General features: G+C 37.3%; 1 protein-coding gene across 50 annotated transcripts in view; it reads left to right on the top strand.

The window, feature by feature from the left end:
* Positions 1-24,874, top strand: part of SORBS1 (sorbin and SH3 domain containing 1) — a 214,938-nt gene that overhangs the window by 58,008 nt on the left and 132,056 nt on the right. For 33 of the 50 annotated variants that reach the window (XM_031956128.1, XM_031956143.1, XM_031956123.1 and 30 more), the window contains 4 exons: positions 10,605-10,657; positions 13,199-13,267; positions 17,245-17,340; positions 19,383-19,511. In XM_031956128.1, the coding sequence (XP_031811988.1) occupies positions 10,648-10,657; positions 13,199-13,267; positions 17,245-17,340; positions 19,383-19,511 (304 nt within the window). In that variant the 5' untranslated portion in view covers positions 10,605-10,647. The remainder of the gene's footprint in view (positions 1-10,604; positions 10,658-13,198; positions 13,268-17,244; positions 17,341-19,382; positions 19,512-24,874) is intronic. The other 17 variants (XM_031956131.1, XM_031956125.1, XM_031956140.1 and 14 more) reach the window with 1 other exon arrangement.

Below are 24,874 nucleotides of genomic sequence, written 5' to 3'. Positions count from 1 at the left end.
TCTAAGTGAAAACAAGACAAAAATTAAGGGAAGTCAAGGTCAGATTAAAAAGGAAAGTTTTAGAACCTGTAAATCCATAGAAAAGAAGGAAGAAAGCTGTGAGGGTCCAAATAGGGAGAAAGTTTGAGAAGCACTAGCCTTGGAAAGAAGCTTTGAAGAAGCAGCTGCACCTGGCCCTGCCTCCACAGGGCTGTGGCTCAGAGATTTAATCCTCATTCATCCAAACAGCTGGCCAGCCTCTGTACCGAGGTCCCCCCGTAGAAAAAAATTATATATATATATATATATATATATGTATGTATGTATATATTATATATATATATATATATCAAAAAGCAAATTGTTCAATCTTGCCAACTCAGGAATACGATGAAAGCCCATGTTTACATCATTACCATTCATACTTTCCAATAATTTATGGCTTTACTCCCAAACCACTATATTTCTTTTGATAATGTCCTAAATCTCCCAATTTGACTAATCTCAATTTGCATTCCTTCTTTAGAATGGGGGTAGAAGCTATTACTGGGGACTGGGGTGAGAGGGTACAAGTTGATGGGAGTTTACCTAGGCTGAGATCCCTAGAGGGAGGAAGTAATCCCAGGATTGAGCTGGGTTTCTTTGCTGCTAAAAGGAGGATCTGACTGACCAAGAAAGAGCGCCTGAAGATATAGAAACATCCTTCCCAGAAGGTGGGACCTAGGAGGAGGACCTCACTTGGGGTAGAACTGGAAGAGGGGGGGAGGAGGAGGGAAGGGGCTTGCTTGCTTTGCAACTGGCCCTAGAGCAGAATTATCAGACTTTCAGCCCGCAGCCAAATGTAGCTCTCAACTCCCCAAAGTGGCCATATTAAAATGTAATTGGGAAATGTTTAACAAAATAAATAAAAATACAACATAGATAATGCTAATTTGTGGTTTTCTAAGTCAATATGCTGCCTTCAGGGATCCATTTCCTTTTCATTTCAGCAGCATAGAAGGGTTTAAGTAACCTTCTGAAGGCAGCTCCAGGGACAGCTAGATGATGGTGTGAAAGTTAGCCTCAGACACTTAATACTTACTGGCTATGGGACCCTAGGCAAGTTAACCCCATTGCTTAGCCCCTCAAAAAAAGAAAGAGGAAGGAAGGAAGGAAGAATATGCTTCTTTAAAAGCAGCCTGATTTTTGCAGGGTAGAAGTTACTAATATAAACAAGAGGTATTTGTCAGAGTAGATACTGCAAAGAATTATTTCATAGTTTTTAATATCTTAGGATGTCCTCCACAAATTACTTCACCCCCGTCTTAAGCATAAGTACTCCCAGACTTTTTATCTAATCACTCCTTTTCCCTTTGCTTTCTCCTCCAGAGAGGAAATTGAATGCCCAGGAGACCTTGCCCATTTTAAACTAGGTCTTTTTATTTATTTGCTGAGACAATGGGGTTAAGTGACTTTCCCAGCTAGAAGGTCCTATTTTGAACTCAGATCCTTCTGAGGGCTGGCGCTATTTCCACTGAACCACCTAGCTGCTTCTTAAACTAGGTCTTTAACTGGTCTCAGCTTGCCTGAGGATTTGGCCTAGCAACCACAATTTGACTAAGACAACACCCATTCAGTGATCAAAGCTAGATATAAGTCGGAGAATAGTTTTGTTTACCTAGTAAAAAACAACAAACAAATAAATAAATAAATCTGGGAGAGATAAACCCTAAGGGTTTCTATCCAAAATAACAATTGCTGTTATAGATATATATATTGCTGTTTTATCTGAAGCAATAAGTGCCTTAGATTCTCTATGTGGACCAGAATGTTTTTAAATACACAAGATAAAATTAATAGGATGACAAAGGAAAACAATTATATTAAAATAAACAAATTCACAGTCCCTTTAAGAACCTTTGCTAGAAATAAAGATGGACAGTTCTGAACAGAATGCATAATATTATATAGACTTTCTTAAAATAGAAGTTTATTGCTTTATACTTTGAATTTTTTCATGTTCTGCTGTGCACATGACTTTTTTCCCCCTATTCCTTATTTAAGTTTAAAACAAAGAAAGAAAGACCTAAATAAATAAATAAACAAAAGAGCTGTTGCTAGAGAGAGATCCCACAGACCCAGGGAAACTTAAAACCTGAACCTCCAGATGAACTTGTTGCATTTACCTTCTGGCCTTAATCCTTTTTGGAAGAAAGGGTGCTGTTGGGGGAGAGCTGACTGTCCTTGGCCCAGACACTTTGGGGAGAGAGCCCAGAGCCCAAGTCCACAATCAACTCTTAATTACTTTAATCCATTTTTGTTCCGGGAATGTGAGTAGTTCTTGCTATTGAGTTACTTCATCCTTTGTCTTCAAACCCCTTTATCTTATCTCCTTCTGGAGGACTGTGGTTATTTTATGTCTAGTTAGAAACCACTGTTTAGGATCCAGAGAGAGCTTAGGCAGCATTTAGTTCAATGCTCCTCTTTTGCTAGGGTGCCAATGGAGTGGAATGTGTAAAATGAGGTCATGCTCTTTCAGACCCAATGCACTGGGGTAATAGGATCATAAGCTGAGATTTGGAAGAGATTCTAGTCCAAATGCTTGATTTTTTTCAGATGAGGAAACTGAAGACCACAGAGTTTGGGTGATTTGGCCAGGATTACACAGGTAGTAAGAGCTGGAGATTAGTCTTGATCCTCCAAATGCAATTCTCCCTTTCTTCCCAGCTCTCCCCTATTTATTGTTCATTAGGAGGTGTGATCTATTTCTGACACTATGAATTATACCTACAGAAAACATTATGGCAGAATAACAGTATCTTTGTACCGAGTCCACTGGGTCACAAAATGGCTAGTGCTATTGTGCCTTTTTCATAGATGTCAAATAGCTTGGCTCTCTTTCATAATAGCTTGTGAGAGAAATTCAAAAGACAATCATTTTCTTGATCAAGATTTAATTATTAACAATTTAAAAAATTTATTATTTAAAAAATAAAAAATTTACAGTAAGATCTGCTCAGTGAAATCATTTCATAGCCTTCAGAGCAATGAATATAAACATATTTGTGTTCTAGATGAACTTGAAAAACTTCCTTCTACCTTTTACATACAAGCTTTGTTTCAATATTTTTAAAGAGATCTATTCTCCCACCCATCCAAGCCTACTCCCCTAACTACCACCTTTGGATATTGCTTTCTTATATACAACAAAGGGCATTTATTAAGCATCTATTGTATAGCAGGCACTAAGGTTACAAAAACAGTAATAATAATTTAGTTTTCAGTAATTTCTGACTCTTTGTGACACCATTTGGGTTTTTCTTGGCAAAGATATTGGAGTGGTTTGCTATTTCCTTCTGCAGCTCATTTGGTAGATGAAGAAAATGAGGCAAATAGGTTTATGAGACTTGTTCATAGTTACACAGCTAGTAAGTATCAGGAATGATTTGAACTAAGGAAGAGATGTTCTTCTGATTCCAGGCTTGGTGCTCTATCTATTCCATAACCTAGCTGTCCAATTATAATAATGGTATAATGGTATAATAATGGTAAAAATATAAGTTTTATATACTGCTTTAAGATTTAACAAATACCTTATAAATATCTTATTTTATTCTTACAACCTTATGACCTAGTTGTTATCTAAGGCAAACAGAGCTTAACTAACTTGCCCAGGGTCACCTAGTTAGTAGTAAGCATGCAAAGAAGGATTTGAATTTGTCTTCCTAACTTCTGAGGCCAGCTTTCTATCCACCTTTCCCCCTAAACTGTTTAGGACAAGGATAAAATAGTCTCGAATAGATTATATTCTAGTGATGAGGAAATAAAGTACAGTAAGTACAAGTAGTAAATTACAAGTAAGTAAATGAAAAATGAATACAAAGCAAGCACAAAGTAATTTTGGAGGGGGAAGACACTAGGAGGGAAGAGATAAAAATAACCCTCCCCTAGCAATAGATATTTGAACTATTCTTTTGCAAATTAGTATTTTCTCCCCTGGATTAGTCTGTTATAATTCTTCAGCAAAAGATTTCTCCCCACTCTTTCAGCTCCAGTGACCTGTCAAATGTGGTCATTTCTTTTTTCCTTCTTTGTCCACCTACCCGTTGGGTCCAATTAGGAGTTTTCCCAACAATGACCACGTTTGCCACTAACTACCAGAACTGGAGTCCATAATGATTTGTTGGAGCTTGTTTAGGCACGCCTCAGCTGTTATTCTTTAAACGATATTTTCCTTGGATGGTTCAACTCCCTTTTGGAAGCAAATTAGATGCCTGAACCCCATGTGGTGTTCTTATAATCCCCAACATGAGTAACCACAACCGAGAACATAAAGCCATACAGTGTAGACTGAAAAAAATAACATTTTCCCACAAGAGGTCTTCATACAGATTCCTGACAGTGGCAGTATGGTATGGTAGCTTCTCTTTGCGAGTTCAAATCCAGCCTCACACACTTACTAGCTGTGTCATTTTGGGCAGGTCACACTACTCTGTTTCAATTTATTCATCTGTAAAATGTCCTGCAGAAACAAATGGCAGATACTCCAATATCTGTACCAAGAAATCCCCAAATGGGATCACAAAGAGTAAGATAGGACTGATTGACTCAACAACAACAACATGGTGAGGTGGAAAAATTGAGTTTGGAGTCAGTAAACTGGGTCAGATCTTAATCCTCGCACCAATCAGCTCTGGGATCTTGGACAAGTAACTTCATATTGCTGAGTTTCAATTTCCCCATCTGTAAATGGGACACTGTGGAGATCATTAAAAAAATTCATAAAATATAGAATAGATGCAAATATGAAAACCAAGACAGTCTTTGCTCTCAAGGAACTTAGGTTTTAATAGGGCAGTAGTGGCCCAGGAAGGATGGATTAGACTGACAAGTCTATGGTAAATGGAACCTTAGGGCACTGATTGACATGCATGCCCTTTCCTGGAATGGTAGTGTTGATTTTGATTACTATTCCCAGATGTAGAGGTGGAAAGGAATTGGGGCAGGGAGGAGGGTTGAGAGGTAGGTCATTAAGCTGGCAGCATGATGTGTAAGTCAGGCTAATCATAGACCAGGGTTTCTTAAACTTTTTCCATTTATGCACATTTTTCACCCAAGACATTTTTGTCACCCCAGATATATAGATATATAAATAAGTATACAAATCAAACATTTATGGATCATAAATCATAACCCCCACATTCTGTTACAAGACCCCCCCCCTTTAGGGTCACAACTCATAGTTTAAGAAGCTTTGTTAGAGAAAATTAAGAGGAGGAAACATAGCACGAAGATAGTTGCAAAGCAGCAAGAGAGAGGAATTTGTCAGCTTTATTGTCTGCTTAAAATGCATCCCTCGTACCTGGTGATCTTCAAGAGAGTGATTTTAGAAGAATGAAGATGTTTAGTCCCCTCTGTAATATCTTTGAAATATGCTTCCATCTCTCCTCTGACAATACAGTGCAATAGTGCAGATCTTCATCACCTCATTGCGGCTAGTAGGTCTACCAGCCTCAGTCTCTCCCCACTGTAATCCATCCTCCATTCAGCCACTAAAATAATTTTCCTAAAGCTCAAATCTGAGCACATCTCCCTTCCCTCCTTATCTCTATTCAGTAAACTCCAGTGGCTCCCTATTGCCTCCAAGACCAAAAACAAAATGTTCTTTTCACCATTCAAAGCCCTTCATTATCTAACCCCTCCTACTTTTCCAGTCTTGTTATGCCTTATTTCCTTCCACAAACTCATAGATCCAGTAATACTGACTTCCTGGCTGTATATGTGTATGAGAACATATACACATACATATGTACATAAACATATATACACATAAATATACATGTGCATATGTAAATATTCATTTTTATAACAAAAAAATCTGGAAACAAAATGGAAGCCTGTTGATTGGAGAATAGTTAAATAAATTATGTCACATAAATATCATAGAATGTTATGATCGATTAATTAAAATATTTTAAAAATTGAATAAAGAAAAGAGAATGGGGGTGCAGAAAGGATTAAATAAAGCTATTTGTTACTATCTAATTAGGTATATATTATTTGTACATTTATGTGTATATGCATATATATATATATTTAAAAACTCATGATATGTGGTAGAAATTCATTATTCCTTGTACAGTTGTTTTTCCCTGTTCTTTACGTCTTAGGAGTTTTTAAAGTTGTTGATAATTGAATAAAAATAAACAAACAAAAATAAATATTGGCGCATCATTTTTCAGGTTCTGTCCTTCTATCATGATATATCTCAAATTTAAGCCTTCTTTATGGGTACAGTGATAGCTTGAAGATTTAGAGGACTTTGGGATACAACAATATGTAAGGGTTCCATAGACTTCCATATAAAGGTTAAGAACCTTTAAACTAGATAATCTCTAAAGTTTCTTCTAACTCTATCCAATGAATGCACTTCTTCACAGAAACTCCTCATGGATGTTAATTAATGTGCTCTCATGTTTATTTTTCTGCTGCTGCAGTTTGAATCCTGGCCCCATTTGTATTTATCTGTGTGTCTATATTTGTGTATCTCTTCCTCCCTTCAGCCCAGATAATCTTGTTTATTCTAGAGAGAGGCTAGGAAAGAGCTTCTAAGTAGTCAGCATCATGAGGAAGAAAGAGCAGTGGTCATGAGGTCAGGGCACCTGAACCTTAATTCAACCTTGGTCACAAACTGACTCTGCAAGTCCAATTTTGGCAGGTTTCTGTTTTTTCATCTATATAATGAGGGAAGGGGAGGGGAGAAGAGTTTGTAAGCTAGAGTGTTGTTGCATGTTATCTTGCTCCTGAGTAGTGAGGAGGAATATGATAAAAATTGAGTGGCTTTCCAGTCTATGGTGTTCCCTTCAGATAAGCGATTGTTTTCCCATAGACTACTCAGCTATTGTTCCCTGTATAAAAATAACCCTACCTAATATGCTGCAGCCATGGTGTGTGACTTAATTGGAGTATGGTAATTACTATTTAGAGAGGCTGCTATGGTAGAGTGGAGAATGTCATAAAGCCTTGCTGCTTCCATAACTCTTGACACTTACTGGCTGCATGACCCTGAGTAAGTAACTTAATTTGTCCCTCAACTTAGATTTATCTAGTCAGTCATAGAAATATTTGTGGAAGAGTTCCCTTACTAGGAATTCCCCACATTGATGAAATCTCAGCTCCTTTGGGTAATTGCCATTTTACAAAGATTCTCATTTTCCCTTTAAAATTGAAATTATTAATAGGTTTGTTGCTGTTTTGAGTGTGATTTTATGTAATTTTAGAGATTTGTGTAATTTTATGTAATTTCAAAAAATTATAGAGTACCATAGTTAAAATTTTCCAGGATGATTCAATGAATGAATAAATTTTGATATGCAAGAATTCAATTTACAAGCACTTTCCTCATTGCTGTGCACATACCTGTACACATACATGCATACACATACACATGTTTTAAAAGCTAGCAGAGTAGTTCCTAGAAATTTTCAACATTGTTTTTTTTTTTTCTGTTCTTTAGGTATCAGCTAGCTATTAACTAGAGAGCTGACGGATTTATGAATACCAAGATTTTGTCTATTTCAAGTGATTCACATTTCAAGTCTAGCCTAGATTATTATTTTTAAAAACACAAATGACATACTGTCTGATCACTCCATGACTTTCTCTTAGTAAATAGCCTATTCTATCAGCAAGGCTACCCTCCTTTTTGAGATACTATATCTCATACTACTCTAATGCCTCATGCTTGTGAATTTAGCAGAAATGATTGCTCTCCAGGAAGCAACAATATCACAGCTACTGGATAAATAGTATCTGTGAGGCATACCAAATTGCCTGTCACAGAAATCACGGGCTAGCCATCTCACAGGTCAGAGAGATCTCAGATAGTGAGTAACATTGGAAGATAGAGGGCATTAGGAATAGGAGTCATCTTCTGTTACTGTTCAAGGACATTTGATGGGTGCAGCTGAGGTGGGCAGGGCATTCTCTCTCTGGTTATTCACCTTATTCCTCTTTGTAGAAACAGCTCTGCTCACGAGGTCTTAGAATTTAGAGATAGAAGAGACCTTAGAAATCATTTAATCTGATGCTCCCTTTATGTAGATGAAGAAAAATGAGACCCATAGAATTGAAATAACTTGCAGAGAAATCTGAATCAGAGATGCAAGTCTGACTTGGGCACAATAAAATTGTGATTAACCGAGATGCTCAGGCAGTAGTGTATTTGGGTTAATTGGATTTGCTAGTAAACTGAGCCATTGTAGCAGAGCCAAGATGGTAGGGTAGGAGGAAGTATAGCCCAGTTCTTCTGACATATCTTCACAAAGATCTAGAAAAAGCATCAAATCAAGCCCCAATCAGGAAATCCAAGAAAAAAAATCAGAATGAGTCATTTTTTCCCAGTGCAGGTCACCATAGGGAGACAGAAGTCTTTGGACACTAGGCATTGAGTCTGGCCAGGAATATGTCACACAGAGCATTATTGTGTACAGGGACTGAAAGAGGATGAAGCTATATGCTGGGACAAGACAAGGTCTCAGACCCATGTCAGAATACCTTAGCCTTGTGCAGAGTATAGGAACCTGTCCAGCTGGAAATCTCTACCATTCCTGGTTCTGGGTCACAGATCCAGGGCAGATCCAAGAGGGGACTTGTGTTCAGGGATTAGACTACTGTGTCAGCCTCCAGCCCACACATTTTTCTCCCAAAAGTGTGCAGAGTTCATCCCTAACATCAGATAGTCTAACATGAGGAAGTAATCTGGAAGAATGATCAAATAAAGAATCACCCCATTAAAAAACTATTATGGTGACAGAGATGCCCAAGAAACAAAATGAGAGGAGAAAAGCTCCAAAAATATCTACAAAACCTCAGAGAAAATCAGGTGTAATCAGAATTTCTGGAAAAGATGATATTAAGAGATTATATAAATGAACTAAAAATAATTTTTACAAACAAATGAAAGCCCTAGAAGAAAAATGGGAAAAAAATTAGAGTTATGGAAGAAAGATTTGAAAAGAGACTTAGCAGCTTGCAAAAAAAAAAGATACAAAACTTTATCCAAAGCAAAACAAATAAACAAAAAACAACTCCCTGAAAATTAATATTGACCAAATCGAAGCTAATGGCCCCATTAGACAGCAAGAAATATTAAAACAAAATGAAAAAACTTTTTAAAAAAAAAATAAGAGTATAAAGAGAATAAGCATTTATTAAGTATCTACTTTGTATCAGTGCTTACTAAGTACCAAGCATTTTACAAATACTTCATTAAAGTCAAAAGACTTTATAGCAGAGCCATCATATTTCAAAAACCAATCATAAAAGAAAATTGCCCAGATCTCTTAGAACTAGAAAGAAAAGTAGAACTAGTATGTACCAATATCCTCCTGAAAGAAACCCCAAAATGAAAATTCTTAAGAGTAACATAGCCAAAATCGAATATATTGTACCTTGACCATAACATAATGATGTCATTTTGGTTTCTTCAAGATTAAAAGACAACAACCAATTCACTTGAAAGATAATCTGTGAGGTCTCTTCTAAATTTAAGATTTCATATTCTCCCTATATGTATACAGGAATGAGTAGAATATTGAGCATGCAAACTCAGGAGTCAAGAGAACCATTGAAAGGGATTTAAACAGTATAAACTATTTACATTCTAATATGGGGTTGTGATGTACATTTCCTCAGAACTTGGTCATTTTCACATATCAGGTCAAAGAGGGAATCTAATTATTTACAAGGGCTGAGAAATGGTTTTGTTGTGTTTTGATGATCTTAAAATAAGAACAGAATAGGAAGGGTAGAAGAATACAATGGGCATAGGGAAGGGGAAATGATTTTATGAAATTGAGGTGTGCACACAAGAGCCTATACAAAACAGAAGGAATAAATGGAAGAAAGAGGTGACCTTTGAAATGTATTCTTGTAAAAACTGATCAAAGGAGGGAAGTATATGACGTAGAAATACATTTTATTCAAAAAAATTAGAAAGATAAAGAGAAAAGAAATTAGAGAAAGGACACATTAATGGAAGTGTTTATTTTAAACAAAACAAATTCTTAAATTAAAGAGAGGATAAGAAACAAAGAAAGGGAAAAGTATAAGAGGTAATGTAGTAGGGAAATAACCCACAGCCATCATAACTGGGAATGTAAATGGGGTGAATTCACTCATAAAGTAAAAGAGGATAGCTAGATTGGTTATTTTTAAGATTGTATTTACATAAAAAATAATCTGTGAGGTCTTTTCTAAATTTAAGATTCAAAATTATAAGATTCTATATTCTAAATTTTAAGATTCCATGAAGTCTATTTGAAAGACAACAACCAATTTACTTAAAAAATAATCTGTGATGTCCCTTCTAATGTTAAGATTCCATATTCTCTAGATTCTCCATGAAGTCTGTTTGTGCCTGACATGTTGGTAAAGCTTTCTGAACTCAGCCACAATCAAATACATTGTACCTTGACCCAAATATAGTGATTTCATTTTTGTTCTCTGAGATTGAAGGACAACAGCCAATTTACTTAAAAAATAATCTCTGAGGTCTCTTCTAAATTTTAAGATTCTATATTCTTTAGATTCTCCCTGAAATCTGTTTTATTCATTGAAGTCAAAAAGGTTGTTTGTTTTCACAGAGAGAAAACCAGTTCCTGGCTGAAAACCATCCCTTCTACCATAATGAGCTCTGGTAAGTTTGTTTGGGACCTTCTGATTCTTCTTGCAAAGTAGGGTGGCTACACAGTATTGCAAATGTAGAGTCAGAAAGACCTGAGTTTGAATTCTACCTCATTTACTTACTAGTTGTGTGTTCCTCAGCAATGGTTAACCTTTCACAGTCTCATTAACCTTTTCTATATTATAATATCCATAATACTTATCTCATAAGTATTTGGGACTCTAGGGAAATAATGTGTGTAAAATACTTGGAAGTGCTATATAAATGTCAGTTATTATCATAATACTCCTCTGAGGCCCATGAAGCTATTACTTATTTCTAGTGAAATTAGCTGACCCAAGTAGATGGTTCCCATAGTTGTTCAGAGTTTATTTAAGGAATGCTTAAAGGAAAGTGTAAAATCAAGTCCTTCCTTCTCAGTGATGGAATATGCCTTGGAGATATATATATTCTCAGTTTGCACATCTTCCTAATATACAGAGTGAAAGAGGAGAATGGTATAAAATATCAATGGTTTCAAGAAGGGCTCCAGTCATGATGTTAGAAGATGGTGTGTGATACATGTTTTGTCAGATTGCAGGCTATTTGGTTTGAAGTCATTAGATTCAGTCATCTTAGCTCCAGACTATTAGCTTTATTACAAAGTTGGGAGTTTTCCAGGGTAAGTGTGCCTTAGGGGAGGGTAGAGGAGTAATGGAATTAATGGCAATAGGAAATCTGAGAAATGGAGAATTGACAATAGAAAAAGTGTTATCCTGATCCTAGAGGAACATCTAGAATAGGGGTCCTCAAACTTTTTAAATAGGGGGCCAGTTCACTGTCCCTCAGACTGTTGGGGGGCCGGACTATAATAAAAACAAAAACTTTGTTTTGTGGGCCTTTAAATAAAGAAACTTCATACCCTGGGTGAGGGGGATAATCATCTTCAGCTGCCGCATCTGGCCTGCGGGCCAGAGTTTGAGGACCCCTGATAGAGATTGGTGAGTTTGGGTTAATTTAATAGTAGTCATCACAGTGATTCCAAAGCATACTTTCCCAATTAGAGAAGGGGAAAAGGATATAAATATGGAGGAGGGAAGGGGAGAAAGCTAGGAACATTACCATTGGAGAGCTAGGTAGGAGATGCTGTATTTCTACTCTGAGATAATAGTTCTCAAAATTCTTCTTCTTAAAGCTCCATATTCCCCTCCCTAATTTCTCATCCCTTCCCCCCAAAGGTGGGGGAGATTTATGGCCCTAGTTGACTGTAGTATAGTGAACTTCAGTGCAACTCAGTATTTATATATGTCTGGGTCTATAACTTAACTGCTATAAGACATTTCCTCTACCAATGAAGCTTCATATTTGAATATGAATATTTCATATTCATATTCATATTACACTCTTGGTGACTTGTCTGGACCACTGAGAAGTTAAGTAACTTCTTCAAACCAGTTTATATCAGAGGCAGGAGGACTTCAACTCAAATTATTTTCACTCCAAAGCCTAATTCTCTATTCTCTGCTTCGTTTTGCTCCAGGAGGATTTGGGAATCCTAGTCCTAGATCTGAAGGGTCTCTAGATACCTCTAGAAGGGTCTCTAGGAGTTCAATCTCCTCATTTATAGGTGGTATAATAGGGCCCTGGAAGGTAATAGATTTGACATTACACAGCTAAGTGTAGAGACTGGATTTGAACTTGGGCCTTCTGACTCTAGTGGCAGTTACTATGTGCTTTGTGCTAGATGGGGATAGAGAGACAAACTTAAAAACTGAAATACAACAGATCCTCCTCTCAAGTAGCTTACATACTATTGGAAAGAACACTGGATGTTTGGTGACAAAAGTTTGATAGCTAGTTCATCTCTGTACGAGCCATGGGCCAAGTCGGAGGGAAGGATCGGTGTCAGGACCTATCTTTAAAATTGGATTATTATTTACATATCTCCCTCCCTGGGTTATTGTTTCAATTTGTTCTGCTCTCAAATACACATAAAAAGAGAAGCATTTCTATATACAAAGTAGAACAGAAAAAAAGAGGATTGTATAGAAAACTACACAGCTTGATTTTCAAAAACTACATAATAAATTCAGCATGTTGTTTTAAAAGTACCCCGTAGGATTATTGTGAGGAAAGGACTTTGTAAACTGAGAAATGCTATGTAAATATGAACTATTATTATTTTTATATTGGATGATCTACCTTCCTGACCCCAAAGTGCTATCAGTTGGTCTTACGAGTCGATGTTGCCAAAAAGCTGTTTTAATATCCCATGTAATATTTCGACAGATTTTTTTAAGAGTGGGAAGGAAATTGCAGAAAGGGAAGGTCTAGATGGAAGAGAGATAGGCTTATTTCATACACACTCACCACCATCAGGTTGTTACTGGGTTATTCACAGTTCTAGGTTACACAATCTCATCAGATGTTTTTCTCAATACTCTAGGGAGAGTAAATCCAAGCTTGATAAAAACATAGTCTGGGGCAACCCAGGAGTGGTTTGTAGATTGAACTGAATGTGCTGTTAATCATCTTTTCTGCACTCCCTTGTCTTCTCTTTTGTTCTTTTTTCAGAATGTGAAGTCGATATTTCCAAAACAGTGGTAAATGGTCTGACTTCAACCAGTAATGGTCAAGAAAAAGGTAGGGAGACTTGGAAAATTAAGATCCGCCATTCTAGACATGGTATAGGAAAATACTTAGCAAAGGGATATTTGTAACTTATGGTTAAGACTAGAAGGGATCTTGGAATTTTGAAGGGAATCTAGGTAAATTGCTTTATTTTACAGTTAAAGAAACTGAGGCACAGAAAAGGAAAGTGACTTGCCTCCAAAGTCATACAAGTAAACCAATGGCAAAGATGGGAATAAATTCACGTTTTCTGATTCTCAATCTAATAAGTGGTCCCCTAAGAGCCTGGCTTAACATTTTTCTTGGAGTTTTAATTGTCTTACCCGAACCCTAAATACTAGAGCTAGAAGTGATCTTGGAGGCCATCAAATCTACCCTGTTTATTTTACAAATTAGAAAACTAAGCTTAGAGAAATGAAGTGACTTGCTATGTATTATACACCTTAGAGGCGACTAAGCCTGCAATTGAACACAGATTTCCAACTTCCAAGTCTATAGTTTTTTTTCCCCTACTATGCCATTGATTATTCTACCATGAGTTGCAGAATATTGCATCTGGCAAAGAAACTAAAGGTAACATAGTCCAACCACCTCCTCATATCATCCCAGCTAATGATTTACAGGACCATAGAATTAATGTTGGAAGGGACTTTTGATGTCATCTTGTCCAACCTCCCATTTTATAGGTAAGGAAGATGAAGACTGGAGTAGTCCCAAAATTATAGAAGTAATGTGTAGTTTTGAAGCTTCCAGTTCCACGTGTCCACAGTGATGAAGTTTCCCACTTCATCCAACCTTTCCTGCCCAGTGATTTAAAAGAATTATTGCCCAGACAGACTAGAAGTCAAAAGACCCTGTTCCATCATTGACTGAAAAAGATTTTGGGCAGATTATATAACATTGTATCTCTGAGTCTCATTTTCTTCAACTTTGAGATGAAAGTATTAATACATATTTCTGAGCTGTGGCTAAATAAAGCAGATGTGGTATTTTGGTCATTAAAAAGTTACCAGCCACAAATTATTAAATGCATTTCTCCTACATTTATGGTAGAATAATAAAATATGACAGTTGAAAGAGATCATCTAATTTAGGTGGCTCATTTTCCTTATTAATGGATAAGGAAACTGAGACCAAAAGGGCACATAATGATTTAGTGACATGATAAATGATGATTGGTATTTGTAATGAATTGTTAGGATCCTAACTCATTAAACAAAATTAAATAATATTCGATATAGTTTTATCATGAAATATATTATACTCCTTTTTGATTCTTTGAAAAGTAAGTTAATTACATATTAGAATACTATTTATCAGGATGATCCCTGCATCCATTATTTGTGTTTCTTTGTGATAAAAATTCACAAGGATTAACAATAGATGTCAACTAAGACTAACACAGAGGTAATAAGAACTAATAGATGAAAGTAGATGTATGCCTCTTTAAAATAAATAAATAACCAAAATAAAAATAGCAGACATTTAAAAAGAGTCTTGGAAGGTTTGACATGAGTTGCTTTTGTTTGTGATTGCTATTATTCATATTAATTTTCCTTGTGGGGCAAGGACGTAGTTTGGCCTGAGGAAAGGAGAAATAGGAAGGGGATGCACCAGGAAGGGCTAGCACAGGGGTGGGGGAGATTTCTGTGGCTATAAAAGATGTTTGCTGCTAAAGCTTGGCCAGGCTGTTGCTTTCATTTACCATTCAGTGTTACAAGTGTTAGTCCCCAGGGCTTTAAGCCAAGGTGGAGGAGAATGGAGCTGGGAAATTCTTAGGGAGATGGTAGGAGGAGCCAGGGGAATGATGTCTCAAAGTAGAAGAAGCCTACAGGGAGCAGTGATAACAATAACTTGGGGGAGGAGGACCGAAGGAGAGGAGAACATTGAAGATGTTGCCAGATCACTTCCAGTAGAGCCAGAGGCTAAGAGGGAGAGGAGAGAAAAAGGGGTTCATCTTCCCACTTGTGCTCAGTTGGGAGCCCTGGAACTAGATCAGTTGAGTCAAGAGCAGGGTTAGGAAAGGAACCACCAGATCAAAGCAGTCCCTGATTGGGAGGCTGGGGATGAAAATGTACAGGTAAGATACTGTTGCTCAAAGTGTATCACCTGGGAGGGTCAACTTAAAAGGATCCAAGCTTCCAATTTAACAAAATCATTATCTTATTAAATAGTAACTTATTAGATAATGATTATTAAGGTATAATAACTTATGATGGTTAATAAATCATTGTTAGTTATTAGTTATTAATCAGCCAGCACACATTTGTTAAGCACTTATTATGTCCCAGGCAGTGTGCTAAGTTCTGGGGGTACAGAGGAAGACAAGACAGCTCCTCCCCTTGATTCTGAGTTTTTGCTCCTCTCCATCCCTTTCCCACTGATTGTCCTCTACCCATTGGTGCCGAGTAGTGTGGTAAGAAAATTGAAGTCCCCTGTGTGGATGTAGGGTTAGGAGCATAAAGGGATTTGTTTCTAAATCTCTGTCAAGTGCCAAAGACAGAAGAAGCTGGGATGCCCCTTACCAGGCTTAGCACTGAACAAAATATTTAGGGGTGAGAGCTATCTCTAATGAGGTGACAGTGGGTAGCTGGGGACAGATTCAAAAATACAATAAAGCCATAGCTTCTCGCATATAAGGATTTTAAGAGTAGGGACAGTGGTATTTCAAATGTACCTGCCCCTTATTTGTGCTCCAATTGTTCATAAAGGCTTTCATTTCAGGTGTTTTGATCTATCTATTCTTGGGTTTCTTCTAGTCTATATATATTAGGAATCAGGGATTGAGTCCTTGAAAATCCTTGGATAAAAATGAATAGATTCAAGGAAACCATACTATCCCTGCAGAGGATGTAGGATGTGAGTATTATGAGGCCAGAATATAAAATACAGAGCAGAGAGCTCACTAGGGAAAACTTACCTGGGCAGGAGGGTTGGGAGTGGGGTGGTTGCAGCTGCAGTAGGTAGATGGACCCCAGTCTCTCTTTCTCCTTCCAATTATCCGAGGTATACTTGTCCAAAGTATTTCCTTCTGGGCATCTACAACTGAATTCATCAAGCATTTGCTAAACACTCACTGTGTACCAGGCACTCAGCTTGGTTTTAGGGATATAAAGACTCCAGAAAAAATGACTCTCACCTTCAAGAAAATAAGTTTTGTGGAGAGCATGTAGTGAGATGTACCATGTGCATAACATGTAGAAGACATGTACAAAATAAATTAAAATTCATTTCAGAGAGGGAAAAGCCATAACCACTGGAGGGAATCAGTAAAGCCCTTTTGTAGGAGTTGAGCCGTAAGGGGAGACAGGAGGTTCCAAAAATCAGGGAAGAGGAAGAAATGTAATCTGGACAAAGGCATGGAGATAGGAAAGGGAGATTTGTGTATCAGGAGCAACAACTGGGCCAGATCTGCTAATATATGGGAAGTAATATCTACTCAGCCTGGAAAGTTACTTATGCCCAGAGGCAATAGGGAGTCATCAAAGCTTCCTGAGCAGAGAAGTAGCTTGTTCAAGTGAATACTGTAGCAATATCAAGTTAATAGTTACATTAAGGATGGATAGGAACTGAAAAGGGCTATTTGGAGGAAACCCAGCACAACTTTGAAGCAGTTGAGGCAAGATGGGGTGGGATCCACACTGGGGTGGTTCTGGTGGGTGTGGATGGCTCAGATTGGGTACCACCAGTCTTCTCCAGTGGGATGCCATATTTCAAGGCAGGAATGCACTCCCCTCCCATTGACCAAACCGACTATAATCCCTTCATTGCTCTGGTACCTGCCTGCAGCTGGGTGGCCGTCCCCCTGATTTGGTGCATGGATCACCAGGGAAAGGGAGTTATTTTTACTTGTTGCATCTCCTGCTCTTAGGATTGTTCTCGTGTATGTGTATGTAGCTTCCTGCTATTGTCCTTGCTGGTTTCCTCAAGTGCCTGAATGTTTCCCAAATGGTCTTTTGGGTGCACCATTTGCCCTTTTGTGTTTTCAGCTACTGACGACCCTTTACGTGCACGCTCTATTTCTGCTGTTAAAATAATTCCTGTGAAGAAAGTGACAAATTCTTCTGGCCTAGTCCTCCCTACAGGTATCTCTCCTCTCTGGGTATGGTGGTTTGGTTTCTTCTCCATCCTCCTCCCCTTAACCTTTCCTCCAGACTGTGGATATTTTTACTTCTTAATCTATTCTAAAAGACACCTTTAGGCTTAATCTTAATCTCACTTCCTTCTTTTCATGTTAAAGATATTTTCTCCTTTTCCTTCCTTTCTCTGTCATTCTGTCTCTTATCCCCTTCAATTTTGTTCTCCATATAAGGGTATGTGTAGTATGTGTGTATGTGTATATGTATTTCCATGAACTAGCAAATTTCTGATAGTAACCAAGAATGAAAAATTCTTTGCCCTTGAGAAGGTGGTTCAGTTTGGGTGTTGGGTCAAATATTCAAAATGAATTCTACTCTAGGAGGGGTCTGATGGTCTGAGACACTTAATACTACCCAATGTCTCATTTTTCCTAGAACTCCAGTCTGGGTGCAAAACTGATAGGGTCTTCTAGGGATCTTCTGCATTGGGCTGAGTCTGAAGGGATTATTCAGGCTCTCCACACACATACCCCCTCTCCAATCCCAACCTGCATCTCCCACCCCAGACCTGCCCTAGTAATTATCTCTTGTAGGGACCAAGTCATAACCATGCTCATTAGGGTATTTCCCAAAGCACATGTGATTGACTTACTCTTAAGGCTACCATGATTTCCTGTCTCTCATGTCCAAGTTATGAGTGCCAGGAAACGTACTGAAAGTAAAATATCCATCAATCTTACATTTTACCTTTATGTAAGAAAAGAGGACAGGCCATAGATATTTGCTGAAGTTTATATTATTCCAAATGGGCAGAGCAAGTAGATTTCCTAATTAGTTAACTTTATGAGTTGATCAAATTTTTACATCCTCCTCCAGATTATTTTTTTTTCAAATGAAAAAGAACTAGTAATGTTTTATTTGCATTTGGATGGAGTATCTATTGTGTAGGTCTGTCGTGACACATGGTACCAATGAGCTTCTCATTGCAAATCAGAAAATGGACTCTTCTGAGTCAAAAGCAGAATAAAAATGTCTCGCTTTTCTGACCTGGGATTAGGAAGGGAGTTGATGGATCAGTGCCCCCTCACTCCAGCTCAGTGGAAGCTCCCTGAAATGAATCTCAATCCCCTCTGTTCTTAGTCAGAAAAAGGAATAGAGGAAAAGCAGAGAATAAGGCTTCCATGATTACTAAATTGACCATAATTCAATCTTGTTGAACAGAATCAACCTAACCTTCTACACCTGTCTGCCTCAAGTCTCAATCAGTTTAGACCAAATTTATTGTGGCTTATTTTTAAATCTTTCCAAATCAGATGGTTCTTAAAGGTATTTGGGAACTGTTTAAGAATTTATGAAAATAAAGATAAGAGATCATAGTGCTTTTGGGATTGGGCTCAAACAGGTTTGGAAGGCTTAGGGTTTCTAGATATTTTCTCTTAAGTGACATTATTCCACTAATTCTTTTCATCTGGAGGAACTATTAATACCCTTGAAACATAATACTTTTTTTCCACAGGTAAGACTTTTTCTGTTTAGTTGTCTCTAGGATCTTGATCTGATCCTGAGAGGTATTTCTTTTCCAAAAGAAAAGGGGGGGGAGTGATGGGTTTCTCTAGAACTAGACAATTCATGTATGACCTGCTGTACCAAATTAAAAGGATGGTTATTAAGCATGAAGAATCTTATTCAGTCCTTTCTCAATCTCAATAGAGAAAACAGACCTACAATGAATTTCATCAAGCAAAAAAACATGTTTACATCTTAAAAACTGATTTAGCTCCCTATAGGGGTCCTACATTTATTTGGATTTTACAGTTTGCGTTGATATTCCCTACCCAACCCCCAGCTTCAACAAAATAAATTGTGAATGCTTCCCAGAGAAAGATTTGTAGACAAAGGTTAATTTGCATCAGTAAAAAGTGTTTGGAGGATTCACAGGGTGTAAGTTTGTTCTACTGACTTCCAATCTGTTACCGTTTTCTTAGCCAACTCTATCCTGCTGCTGTTTTGCATTTTTCAGCATTCTCCTTTGGGTCCTTTCTTTCCAGACATGGACCCTACCAAGATTTGCACTGGAAAAGGAATGGTGACCCTCCGGGCCTCTTCCACACACAGGGAATCACCGAGTGCCAGCCCTGTGAGCCCCCAGGAGACCGTGCAATCCGAAAGTAAACCAGGTGCATTTTTCTCACCAGATAGAAGTAGTTCTTAAAGTGAAATTAGATGATGTAGGATGCCATCTTGCTACTTTTCAAAGGGATCTGAAATACATTATCTGGCTACCATTTCGTGTGCCCAAAAAGCACCTACATCTCCAGATGCTTTTCCTTGAGCTTGGCTGCTACTACTACCCAGCCTTAGATCAGTAGGTTCCTGTGTGCCGTAGTGTGAATGCCAGCTGACATTCTCGATTGATCCCAAGTTTCTCTTTGTTATTGTTTGTGGCTTAGGGGAGGCGGAGTACATATCTGTTGAGGACTCCAGTGTCTCTGATCCTACCCAAACTCCCAAAATATGGGGCCTATTTAGGACACAGCTGGGGATGGAGGAGAATTGCTTTGCCAGGGCTTGGTCCTGAGGTTGGGTAGCTCAGATCACCAGTGACCCAAGCCCTCAGGAGAATAGTATGGTAAAAACATTGGGCTTGGGAGAGACGTCTGGGGACCACAGATCAATTTAGGGCCAGCTTTGGAGGCAGGAAGAAAGGAACTGGATGAGTCGGGAAACTTGAATCTTCTCTGGAAGATGGCCAGATCTGTTATTTAAGGGGACCTCCCCTGTTCTCCAGCCAAGAGTCCTTAAGGTCCAGATATTTAAAGATCAGGAACAATATGGACCCTTATTCTGGAACAGGACTTGGCCAGGATGGGTGGGGCAGTGGGAATGACAAGGCTAAAATTCCTCTAATCAAAATTGTCTTTACCCTTCTTTCTATCATGGACCATTCTCAGGAGAATATTTTTAAAATTTTAAATAGAATACATAACATTACAAAGGAAATTATATTGAAATGTAGTTGTCAAAATTTTTGTTTTTTAATGTCCATAGACTTTGAGTTAAGAATCTTTGTTTTAATCTTTCAATTGTTTTTCAAAGGCCATGACTTTCAGACATTTCATCATCTTAATTGCCCTCCTCTGGACCACACTACAATTTTTCCTATTTTATGCAATATTGAGTTTAAAATTCTTTTAATATTTGACAAATCTATTGCCAATGTTTCAGTCTTTGTGGGTACTCTTCTATTTCTCTATTATTATACATCTATATCTAGAGTTGAGTTCTTTTTGAGTTTTTTAAAACAATATTTTATTTTTTCTGATTACAGGTAATAACAATTTTAACATTAGTTCTTTTTTTAAAATTGGATTTAAAATTCTCTCTTCCTCTTCCTTTTTTCTCCCTTCTCTGAGACAGCAGGCAATTTTATACAAGTACAATATATTTCCATAATATCATATGAGCCTATGAATATATGTTCATTTTCTGTATCCTACTTTTTCTTACTCAACAAGACGACCTTTGTGTAGCTCAAAAGTCTTCACTCTCCTACCCAGAAGTACCCAGTCCCTGAAATACTTTCAGATTTCACCATCAATAGTGATTGATGTCTCTTGGCAAGCTCTGTCACATCTTAGACATGTACTTGAATGAAACAATACTTCCCAGTTTGCTATGTCATATGCCCACATGGTCACCTCCTATTTCTCAGTAGAGAATTAGGGACTTGAAATAACAATGGAAGTCTCAGTCTAGTTAAAATGAAACAAGTATTTATTAAGCATCTTCTACATTAAGACTTCTTAAACTTATTCCACTGGAAACTCCTTTTTGCCTAACAATTTTTTATGTGATCCCAGGATACAGAAATATAAAATAGATATACAAATCAAATATTTACTGGTAATAAATAATCATTTTTCAGCCTCCACACTGAGTTAACAAGACCCTATATAGGGTATTTTAAGTATTTTAAGAAGCTAGGTATTCCATGACAGCTACTGTCCTAAAGAATTGTGGATGAAAAAGATAAAAAAGAAACATTCTCTGTCTTGAAACAGCTTATATTCTATGAGGATGGCTGCATATAGGTTTATAATATATATACAATTACATAAAAAAACACATTAATACAAAATAACTCCGCAATGGGTAGCAGGGAGCAAAAACAAATTTTTCAGTAAAGCAGATATAGGGCCAGTGCTTAAGGAGAAGCACCCAACTACTCAAATACAAGATGGGAAACAACAGATTAAGAAGTATGAGTAATAGAACATGATGTGCTGAAGTGAACCAGCAAGGTAGTCCAGTCATTAAAATAGTAAGTAATGATACTAAGGAACAAAAATAGGTGTGGAACATTGGGGAACAGTGAGGTTGTTCTCTTAATATACCTACCCCCTGCTCCCACCCTTTCTGAGTCTTGACTTTGTCCTTGACCATGCTTGAAATTGGTAAGCAGTTAATGACCCAAGAGGGCTGCTGTCTTCCTGGTCTTAAATCCAGACTCCTTGACCACTTTTTGGGATTGCAGGAGTAGTTTGTTGGTCCACACTTGCCTTGCATACACATGGATGGAATGGTCAATGATAGGGTGAACCATTGTGAGTAATTAGTCTGGCAGCAATGTCTGGGAAGTCTGGGTATCAGGGAATCATCTTAGGAAAGAACCTTATGTGACATATACTTTTTGTCCTCCTTGCTTAGCCAGATGCTTTTATTTACCATGATGTAAGGAACTTCAGGCTGAGCTTGCTTGGGTTTAGATCTTCTTAGTGTGAAAGAAGAATAAAGTTATCTCGGGCTGAGAAATGCGGCTTCCTTAAAATCAGGTTCTTTTCAATGATTGCTGTTGTCACACTTCAGTTTTACCAGCTCTCTGCCTGCCCTGCCCTACTCTTACTGGGATTTTCTTAGTTTCTATTTATCTCCCAGTTATTTAACCCATCTTAAGCTATAATTCTCAACTCCTAAAATTTTCTCAGGTTCTTATTGACATTGAACTTGCCTCTTTGCTCTGCCCCCAATATCTATTTTTTCTCATCTAGCTTCTACCACTTTTTGTGGCTGACTTTTTAAAATTTCTATTTGCTCTAATTCCTTAATTCTAGCTCCTCTTTCATCAGGATTTCTTAACACATTTCCATGAATGACCCAACTTAAGTATCAATTTTATCTTTTGTAGTAATACATATACTTCAGATCTAGTCTGGTGTATAATCAGATCATTGACTGGCTAAGTAAATACTAAATTAGTGTGATACAGTGGAAAGAATGATGGGTTGGATTTGGAGGAATTTTGAGGTAATTTTTACCTCTGTTAGTATTTTTCTGACTTTGGTCAAGACAGGTAACCATTAGGGGCTTTAGCTTGTTCATTTCCAAAATAGAGGATGACTTCTAAGGTTTGTTCCTGCTCTAAATCCTGAGGTAATCCTGGGATCAGGGAAGAATGTGTTGCATCTTTTGACAGCAGCCCCAGTTAATTAACAACCATCCCCAAGAAAAAAGAAAAATGGTCAAAAGTGAAGACATCGATCCTTCCCCATTTTTTCAGAGAAGTTTGACCAAAGCAAATTAATGGCTCCAACTGAAGACTGCCAGAGTCCAAAATCAATTCAGCCAACAATACTTATTCTTCTCGTCAAACAGAGAGATGTGATGGTCAAGAATGACAGTACTTTAGATTATAAGCTCATGTGCAAACCAGAAGAGGGAGGATGGTAGAAAATTATAAGTAGTTTTGACTCATAAATCACTGGAAAACAAAACCAGATGAGATTCAGCTAAGCCAGATCAAGAGGAGAGCATTTATAGATTAAACTGGAAGGACAACCACAAATAGGCATGAAATCGCATGGTCCTGGTAGTTTTTATTGTTAGCTATTTTTTATTAGTGACAATCAGGAATCCGCAGACCTGATGCAACATTGAGAGAGAGGGTCAGTGAGACTTCAGAAGATACAACTGAAGATATCTTCAATTGATTGAAATATATACCCAGATGAAATCTGTCCTGAAGGTGGCGCAATCCTCAAGGGATCTCAAAGAGAAGGAATTCCAAAAAAGTGCAAAAGAACATAAATGGCATTTCTTCCCTCAAAATACAGATGACCAAAAAAAAAAAAAAAAAATCCTTTTTTACCAACTCAAAGGCCTCTTTTCTCTTCTCTAATACTTTCCTTCTGTAAAATGAAGCCTGCATTCATGGAAGGTATCTCTGATTTACCCCCAATTAATTAATCAATCAAAATAAATAAAGGTGATTTGAAGGGAAGAAGCAAGCATGTTCACAGATGATTTTCAACAGCAGATCACGCCCTCGTGGTTGTACAAGTGACCAAGGTATAAGGAACATTAACTCCTGCTAGTATTATTGTTTATTGATGCTTGTTTGTTTTTAAATAGCTTTTAAATTTTTTTTTTAACATTATCTAGATTTCCCCCATATCCTTTTATTTCCACTTCCAGACAGCTATACATCATAAAAAAAAAAGAATTTGTAAATGAAAAAGAAGAGGAAGAAAAGGAGAAAGTCAACAAACTCCACAATTTTGCAGAGGTCTCTTCTTTTAGGATTTCTTTAGAGACAAGTTTGATCTTTATAATTTTGAAATATCCAGTTTCCATTGTTTTGGGATTATTCTTTCCATTTATATTTTTATATTCATTTTGCATATTCTTTTCCTAGTTTAGTTTTCTTTTTTTTTTTCAGTTCCATGGTTCTCTATTTATTATGTATGTCCTTTGTTACAGTACAGAGTTATTCCATTACATACATTTATGTGTCCCAATTTATTTAGTTATTTAAATTACTGTGAAAATCATTTACTTCAGGAGAACAAAATGAAGTCCAGGAGACTCTCTTCATCCTTGCACAAATTATAATTACACAGTATGACTCTCACTATGACCATAGAGATGTGATTCATTCATTTTCCAGTATATACAACTTTTCATGTCCCCATTTGGGATTTCTTGGAAAAGACACTAAAGTTGTTTGCCTTTTCCTTCTCTAGCATGAGAAAATGAGACAAACAGGATTAAGTGACTTACTAGCTGTGTGACCCTGGGTATCCGAGACTGGATTAGAACCCAGGTGAATGACTCCAGACCTAGCATTCCATCTACTGAACCAAATAACTGTATTTGGAAATCCTCCAAGTATTGATGACAAGTGAGATATAAAGCAGAAAGAATTATACTTACCTAAGGTATTCACTCCTGTTTTGAAAAGTGTTCTGGATGGAGGTCCAGATAAAAAGATTCTCCATTAGTCATGTGGTTCTAATGCTCCTGTTTTTTGATGATATGTTATTCATTACACCACAGAGTCTCATCAGTAAAATTTGTAGTACTCTGAAAAAGATTGGACTAATGTTCTGAAGAAATCCAAAAAAGTAGAAAGGGATCTATATGTACACAAATATTTCTAACAGCTCCTTTTATAGGGGTAAAGATCTAGATGCTGAGAAAGTATCCGCCAATAACAATAGCTAAACAAATCATGGAATAGGAATATTATGGAATAGTATTGGCT

Source organism: Sarcophilus harrisii, chromosome 2, assembly GCF_902635505.1.
Source record: "Sarcophilus harrisii chromosome 2, mSarHar1.11, whole genome shotgun sequence".
In the NCBI taxonomy this organism is placed as follows: domain Eukaryota; kingdom Metazoa; phylum Chordata; class Mammalia; order Dasyuromorphia; family Dasyuridae; genus Sarcophilus; species Sarcophilus harrisii.
Note: the sequence above shows the minus strand (reverse complement) of the source record. Positions and strands in the feature narration are given on the sequence as shown.